The sequence below is a fragment of the Styela clava genome, chromosome 1 (assembly GCF_964204865.1).
Source record: "Styela clava chromosome 1, kaStyClav1.hap1.2, whole genome shotgun sequence".
Classification (NCBI taxonomy): domain Eukaryota; kingdom Metazoa; phylum Chordata; class Ascidiacea; order Stolidobranchia; family Styelidae; genus Styela; species Styela clava.
In genome coordinates this window covers 9,388,828-9,397,938 of record NC_135250.1, presented here as the reverse complement: position 1 = coordinate 9,397,938, position 9,111 = coordinate 9,388,828, and the positions used below count along the sequence as shown (strand labels likewise).

The window sequence follows — 9,111 nt, the reverse complement described above, 5'->3', positions numbered from 1 at the left end:
AAAAACATGCTTGATGCAAAACAAAAGCTGACACGTAAAGGTATGTGCGACCTCGCGTGTCAGGGTCTGAATATGGCTGTTATATAATATAAGTAATATAAATTAGTTTAAATAAATAGTTTTAATGAAGTTTGACACCACCCCTTGAAATTCAAAGAATATCATTGAACGGTTCCAGTCAATAAAGCATACGATATATATATATATATATATTATAAAGATGTGCAACACAAATAGGCCATAAAATGTAATAATTAAGGCAGGAGTGTGCAACCTGCGGCCCGTGGGTCAAATGCGCCCGCAAGGAAAAATGTGCGGCCCACGGAGAAGTGTCAAATTTGAATGGTGTGCGGCCCGCGAGACAAGTTTTTACTTTAGTAAAATCTGGTATTTGTGAGTAAGCCCAATTTCCCTGCGCTGCGAAGCCAATGTCTGAGTCCGATTTATGCCCATGACGTTACAATGCCCGAACATCTAGCTTGTGCGAAGTGAACAGCACATGTCATAAGATCAATACCCAAAATTATATGCGTGCAACTACTAGAAAGCCTATGTTAAAAAGGTGCGGTCCGCGGTTTCACCCAGTTACTTGAATCTGGCCTTCTTGTATTAAAGGTTGCACAACCCTGATTTAAAGAATGCATGGTGTGTTTTATGGCGGATTCGACTACAATACATAGTCCGCATGCTTTCAGTAATACAGTTTCAATAATGCTCGTCAAACTCATCGTTTATAAAGTCATTTGAGTTTTCATTTGAGCAAGTAGGTACTTCATGATCCCATTGCGTGATTTTTTCCATGACTTCAATTATACAATTAAAATAAAAAACTGGCCATTTGCATATATATAGTTTTGTTTTTAAAGCTGCAGTATCCATCTTGGGTCTTCCGTGCTCGATACTTGTGCTAACGTCACGATTCTTTGTTTCGCAATAACGAACAGATCTGTGTTAAACTCTGGCTTCAATACGTATCCGTTTATTTTACGATCATATTCATACCGGAAAAATCTAAGATCGGTTGCCATATTATTATGACTAACAGAAAGCGGATGCGTTTCATTCGTTCTTATAAATAGTTCGCCAGGACCTGCGTGATAAGCGCTTACGTAATATAATTTCGATCCTGGCGTTTTGAAAGCAAATACATAGCGGTCATAGATCTTCCACATTACAGTGGTATGCTTTCCACCGCCATATGAAACCTCTACAGATTCGTGGTCGTCCAAGCTGCGTACGTTCCACATCATATGATCTTGCTGCCCTAAAATAGATACTTCTGTTCCAAACATAGACTCCAGTAAACAACATCTTTTTCTGGTGACGGGGAGTTCGTTAGAATATGAGCATTCTAAACCCGACCAAGGCGTTTCATATTTTGTAAATTTAATCCATTTTTTTCTTATGTCTAACTTCTTCGGAACAATGATATCTTTGCAACTATCCTGTTCTTCATTGCAGATATCTTTTTCATCTGAAAGCTTGCGTTTTAGCTTTGTCGATTTGCATAAAGAATCTGCCAATGGTTTCCATGTATCTATATATTTAATTTCATTATAAATTAAACACAAAAGGAATTCCAGGCCACCATATGCGAAAATAAACTTTTGACAAAACCGTCTAATCAAATAGGTTCACATTTATTTTATTCTTTAAACTGCGTAATAATTACTCATTACCAAATATAAGTTAAAATTACCCGTAACGAAAACTGTTCGTAAGAAGCGTTATTATAGATTAATCACTGTTGTTAATGCTCGGAAAACCAACCGCAAGCATGGCTGTTGCACATATTCGAGCCGCAGTGGCTGAGTTTCATCTTGCAAAAGGGGTTAGTATAGTAATATTTGACTCCCGTAAAACAGAACCTATAAATTTCTTAATTACTTCTACGAACAGGAAGAAAATTTATTTAACACTTGAACCTTTGTTGGTGGGTGATTGTACTCAGATGTTTCAGTAATCTAGGACGCTTTGATCACTCCAGAATGTGTTCCAAGTGACCTGGGTTATGATTTTTGGGGGGTCACCCTGTATATAATTACAAACTTACGTGTATCCAACTTTCTTTCATATTTATAACTCTTGCCCTTTATGCTTTTGCAAATGCCGCTGAAAATAGACACATCAAATTCAGTCAAGAGGCACTTTGGTTTTACTTCTTGTGAACGTCCTAGAAGTTTGGTTTCTTCGACTCGAACCAAACTACTGGTAGAAATACCTTCATTTATGAATGGAGGAGTCTTTTTTCGGCAGCTCATCAGAATTTCAGCGTTGGCAGATACGTACTTGCCTGACACAATCTTCAACTGGTGGAGGCTTTATCGTGTTGTGGGATGTCATTCGTTTGGATTAGTCGTGAGATTACTATTGTGTTTCGATTTCCAAAGTAAAAGAAAAGACGACATACTCAAAATTACAACGCATTTCACGACAGTGTCAAAAAAGCATGTAGGCTATAATGCTCACAAGCGACAATGGCATGACAAATTAATGCACGTTATCCATTTTTATTGGCCATATTTTTTCATAATGTTTTGCTCCGCTATATATTCGTTTCCACTATTCAAATTTCCAATGGGTATTTTTCAATTATTCGAATGGTGACATTCCAATGGTCAAATATGGTCATTTATATATCTGTGTAATGAACCCGCTTGGTGAATTCACTGGATGATTCGTATTGGATTTATGACATTTAACTGCTGTTGACCAGCAAGGTTGTCTATACATGTATATGACGACTACAGTCAACTTCACAAAAACATACTACATTTAATTTTTGAACTAGACACTGCGCAAGAGGCGTAGTTGAAATTTGCAAGAGCAATCAAGTATTCATAATAACTCATCAATAACATTCTGGGAAATCTAAATTACTTTATTAAAGGTGCTCTGATACCCAAGTGACATTAGAATGACGTCAGGAAATATTCAATTTAGTTTTTCTAAGTATTATTAAAAGGTATTTTGAAAGTTAGATGCCAGTAGATATGGCAACACCGGGGGTGATTTCATATATTGAAAGTTCGGTAACAAAATGAATCTGTAGCCTAAGCCTTAGATTTCTGATTACGGCACCATTAATCAGATTAGGGAATATATAAGAATGTTTTTGTAAACTAGTGCTGTTTTACCTTTACCACCAAAATCCATATTTAGAATATTTGTTTCAAAGATATTCTGTCCGATACAAATGATTGGAGTGAAAAATTATCAATTACAAACAATGTACGTAAATAGTTAATTGTCAGGCTGCTACAATTACCCCAACCCGACATGAATTTGAATTAAGGGATTTTCAGCGATCGTATGTAGATATGCATTCAAATAACATGGTATGAGTCATTACGCATATATGCATGGTTATGTTTTATAAAGTACAATACAATACAATATATTTCGGCATTCTGAAAACTCAACACTCAATGAAACGAACAAATAATATAACAGAAATGTTATATTAGAATAATGTGAGAATAAAGTTTATAACGTGTAATGCACGTTCACCGAAATTAGCACACATAATAGTATTTATAAAAATATTTGATGAAAGGCTTGTAGAGCGTTTAACGTGTAAGAAAAGTGAGTCACACCGTAAATAAATACTAATAGCAGTCGACAGAAACTCATCCCGCGTCCCTCGTATTTTGAAAGTCGATATTTCGAATCGTCCCTATAACTTGGGACTATGGCGCTCACAAAAATTCAATAGTATACTCGAAAATGAACGCTAAAAATGATACACTTTTTAATTGAATTGAAAACTGAATTAATTTATCTGTAACACGACTTAAATCACCTTTTAAACGTTTGGGTTGAATTATATGGTTGACTGAATGGTTGCCATAGCGAAGCCAACGACGTCATGCTTCATTAGCTTCATGTTGTTTTCATTTTTCTTGTTAAAATCAAAATTTAGCTAGATTAGAACTAAGCTGTAAAGGCAATAAAGGATAATATTGTAAATTAGTGGTCACTATTTTAATTTGCTCAAGTCACTGAGCAAGAATTTTCATTGGAAATTCAGAATACCTCTTGGCGCAACTAAAAATATTAAGGTAACTTGCGGCAGAGTTTGACAATAATATCTGAATATACGGTACCGGTACAATAACTTATTTTATTATGGTCAGATGGTACGGTGCCACCGGTAAATGTTTTTCTTTAATGTTCACTCCAGTTCAGCAGTTAGAAAATTATTCGCTGTATAATTAAGTTTGCAGATGTTATTGTAATCTTTGATTAGACTGAAAGTACGATAGCCTACTACCTTCTGTACTATTATTGTACGTGGATCTTACTGGATATACTATCTGCATACCTACCTAATTTCACCTTGCAATCAATCACACTACTGCACTAACGTTACTTCAAGATGAACAAGGAAGTCCGGCGCATGTTCACTAAACAACGTAGCTAATAACTTAACCGACACTTTCAATTGTCTAGGGAATACGGACAATACATTCAATTGTCTAGGGAATACGGACAATATCTGATACATAAATAATGCTATTAACGATGAATTTCATGCGTCATGAACTAACGATGAGTAGATAAGAAGAATATAAAATGAATTTAACCACACGAGAAATTGACATTCTGAATTTTATTGATAGGTACCGGACCAACCAGCGATATGAAAATCCGGAGTCTGGCAGCCCTTGGGGTTTTGTCAAATGTACGAGACTGTATAGGATTCTTGCGGGAACATCGCGTACTCGCCCGCGGCATGAACTGCCCCAAATGTCGAAACGCCATGGTAGAAGAAATCAATAAGGCAAACAAGCTCGATGGGGCAAGGTTTAGATGTAGGAAAGCTAATTGCCGTAATACAACGACAATAAGAAAAAACTCGTTTTTCGAGAGAAGTAAAATCGACCTGGTTAACTTGGTGATATTATTATATTGTTGGGCCATGGATGTACCGCAGAGACAAATCGTATATGAAATAGATGTGAGTCCCCGTATTGTTGTAGATTGGTTGCATTTCATACGAGAAATATGCTCGACAGAACTCATTCAGAGTTTTAAAAAGATCGGTGGCAAAAAAATGACAGTCTGCATCGATGAAACGCTGATAGCCAAACGAAAGCCATGCTCAAATTTTAGGGCCCGAAAAATCAAGCCTATTTGGTTGTGGGGGGCTATATGTTTGGAAACCAAAGAAATATGTTTGCAATTAGTGCCCGAAACTGGTAGAACTAAAGCTACAATGGAAGAATTGATAAAGGCAAACGTTGCACCACATTCAGAAATTTGGAGCGATTGTTTTGGGTCCTACAGAGACATAGAAAAGTTGGGAATGGGATACACGCATCGAACAGTGAATCATAGCTTGATGTATGTCACTGATGAGGGGGTAACCACAAATAGTGTAGAAGGGCTTTGGACTGGAGTGAAAGAAAAATTTAAAAAAATGCATGGGACAAGAAGGGAAATGATCCCGTCTTACCTAGATGAATTTCAATGGAGGAGAAGACACCTCCCACACGAACGTTTTGCCAAAATTTTAGAGGCAATAGCGAATAATCCAAAGTATGATGTAAACAGGCTTGAAAACTAAAGTAGGAAAGAAAAGAAAAAAAAAAAAAAAACTACGTTACAATGTTCATATTACTTTAACAGAATTAACAATACAATCCTATAAGAGACTTATTATGGAAAACACGAATAAAAAAGCTGCATCGGTATTTTTGTTAACAACTACAGCTAACTGGGGAACTACTCAACAAAGAAAACATGTATCGTCACTAATTGGACCGGATACGAATATAGCCGACATAACGGAGGTGGCTGAACTAATGCTCTTAACTACTCAAATCGTGACGACCTTACAACAGAAGACGAAACAATTAAAGAAGCAGGCAGAAAAAGGAAGGTTTACTATTGGGTATGTGTTGGATAGCGATCCTACCACGACCCATGAAATAACCACCACAACCACAGACCAAGTCCTCGAGCCAGAGCCGTCCACAACAACATACGAAATAGCAACCTCAACTACTAATCCAGTGCCAGAGTTTGAGGCAGATTATGGGGAAGAAAGTGATGGAGAAATGACGAACCTTGCGTATTCGCCACCAAGCCCTGCCTACTCACCGCCAAGCCTTAAGCACTCGATTACTAGCTGTCCCCCTCCGCTATCGGAGGAAAGTGATCTCGACGACATTGATGGAGTGCCCATGGACTATCCGGAAGCGTATTTTGCATGTGAAAAGATCTACCTACAGTCTCGAAATGGCAATTTCTCAGCGAACTAATTGGAACTGTAAATGAAGTAATAATAAAACAGGCATGCCGTGTTGTACATAACCATGAACTTTTGAATTTTGTTTTACAGACTATTGTTAAATAAAAGTTACAAACTAAAAAAAAAACTAAATGATATGGCCGGCCCATCCTCCGATGAATCCAGAATGGTGCACGTTTTTAATTCTCGTACTAACAATAATTGGGTTGGCGTCGCATTGGGTTTATGTGCTATGGTATTGTTGTCGAGGGAAAAAGTCTTCTGTGTTATGGGAGAGTTAAATTTGGGCGTGGCCTCGTTGAACGAGGGTACCTTGATCAAGGCGAGTCAATTAAACGCCACGCATTGGGAACTGACAGATCCATCTACTCCATGGGAACAAATTGATTTAAAAAACTGCTGGAACGTAAGTGACGGCGACAAAGTATATAAAACTCCGGCTCTCTATTATTCCTCAAATTTCGGGTATGTGGTTGCGGAAGAGAAAACTTATCAACAACGTAATTATCCCCAGGGAAAATATTGGGAAAGTCCTATCATGCTAGAACGGGAGTGCCTGTGCAAACGGCGAATTGCCTGGATAAAGCCTGATTTACAACGCTCACTTCTTTATAAAAATCAAACGTATAGGCGACCTATAGGCCAACATTTCCGATTTGCATGGCAATGGGCGCCGCAACCAAGCAAAAGGCGCAATAAACACGTCCAAACGATGACCAATCTAATGCTTACGACCTTCACGGCGTATAAAGCTATGGTGATCCGATTGCTACAATTTTACGCAACAGTCGATGTAACAACTCAAGTCACAAAAGCAATTCAATATCGTGGGACAGAAGGTGGCGTCGAAGTAATGGATTTTGACAAAGGTATACTTCAGACATTTTTAACTAACTACGTAGACAAACAAGGACTGTCCCCTTACATGAACCGAATTCGGTATCAGTTTACCGGGCACGATTTAATATTTGAACCCCTAGAAGGCGATTTTTTAATACAAGAAGTCGATGATGAACATAACAGCGTGTCAATTCGAAACACTACAAAATACGTAGGGGTTCTGAATGAGACCTTCTGGCCGGTATCCACTAACATATGGCCAAGTGATTTTGATTTCCCGGAATGGAATGAGAAAATTAGGTGGATCGCGCCAACTCATATTGTTAATTGGACTCACGATGGGGAAGTGATACAAAAACATGGACCTATGGTGTTATATGACACCTATCCGTCCATGTTGCACTGGGACAGTGAATGTAAGCGACGAATTGAAAGAAATGAACAATGTCAATACCCTGTCGGGAGTATGGAAGTAAAAATGCGGTTCTGGGACGAAACTAAGTATGACCCTGCTCGCAACCGAACTCAGTTCCCGGCCCCACCTCTTATGCTAAAAGGAGGCAAATGGCCAAGTCGGAACGCGCAAGATCCGCTTAGTGTGCCCGGAATAGGAATTCCTGCCCGGAGAAATAAACGCTTTATATTTGAGGCAATAGCTCTAATATTTGCAGGAATAAATTATGCAAACACAAGAACCCTTATTGGCGAAATTAACGATCGAATTGACGAAATGACTCGACAGGTGAACACGAGGTTTGCCCAGAATGAAGAGGCCTTAAGACAAGTTGCGTCAAGACTAAATGAATTGTCCCGATCGACTTTTATTCAGAATCAACGGCTAAGTGAGGTCATCTTTCAAATGGTTAAAGAGCGCGAATTAAGAAGACAGGAATGGAATTTCTTACAGGGAGAAATTGACCAGAATCAGCGATTATTACTACGGGAGTTGGATACGTTTCTGCATGAATTCCAAACAATCGAAGCCATGTCTGTAGCTGAGTTAGAGGTGAATCAATTAGTGTTACACGTTTTGAAAAATTCAACGGCAAAACCATTATTTGACAAAACCAAGGCGTATTTAATACGGGTAAAAGATGGTATCCTGCATTTGAAAGAATACGCCCGACTTCTAACAGCAGTAGAGGAGGAGGCAAACCAAACGATTCAGAACAATGTAAGGCAAGCAGAGGAAATGAGACGTGGTATGCAAGGCGCAGACAGAGAACTAAACGAAGCCAATGAATTGTGGGTGAGTGGCTTAAACCATTCCCTAATATTAGTAAACACGTCAGAATGGGACTTCGAAAATATATCGGTCGAACACATTAATATGACATTAGATTTAAATTTCACTAACATAGTGGATGAAGCTATGAACCTAGTAAATAAAGGACTCGGAGAAGTCGGGAATGTTTTCAAAACCGGGGGGGAGGCGGTAGGAAATTTCTTCGGTGGAATTTTTGGTGGGGTATTCTCGCCTTTCCTAAAAGCATTAATACCGATTGCAATCGTGGTTGTGATTCTTATAACAATGTGCTGCTGTATCCAGAATCACCCAAATTGCGCCCCTGTAAAAGCACAGCTGCCGCCTTACTTTCAGACAGGAAGCCCATTAGGTTGGCGAAATATTGAAAACAGGCAAAAACACCACGAAATAAAGAAAATGATAAAAGACGGTGCCGAAACGGCTGCTATAGCAATATTATAAATATAAATCTAGGTAAATTGTCAAAGACTCTCGGAATAAATTGCAAACCCCCAGTGACGCCCAAAACTTCCTGGACTTGATGAAAATCGAATACGTCATGACCTTTATAAAATTGCGCAACGCGACCATATAAGGTAGCGATGCTTGATCCCTCGAGAATTGAAGTTTAAAATACACCCATCAGATGTGTTATAAGGTGACCAATATTGGCCTGAAAAAGTCAGTCAACATCGGGCATCCATGGCAAACGAATATCAACTACTGTGTACAACCAGCAAAAGACTTGGAAATATTCAACAAGCAACCG

At 38.5% G+C, this 9,111-nt stretch overlaps 1 protein-coding gene across 1 annotated transcript; it reads right to left on the bottom strand.

The window, feature by feature from the left end:
* LOC120348480 (uncharacterized) lies at positions 1-2,261 on the bottom strand. The gene is made up of 2 exons (XM_039418603.2): positions 2,054-2,261; positions 1-1,537 (listed from the first exon to the last, which is right to left on the bottom strand). Exons 1-2 carry the CDS (start codon positions 2,259-2,261, stop codon positions 861-863), a joined length of 885 nt encoding a protein of 294 aa, XP_039274537.2. The 3' UTR covers positions 1-860.
* Between the last annotated feature and the right edge of the window lie 6,850 nt (positions 2,262-9,111).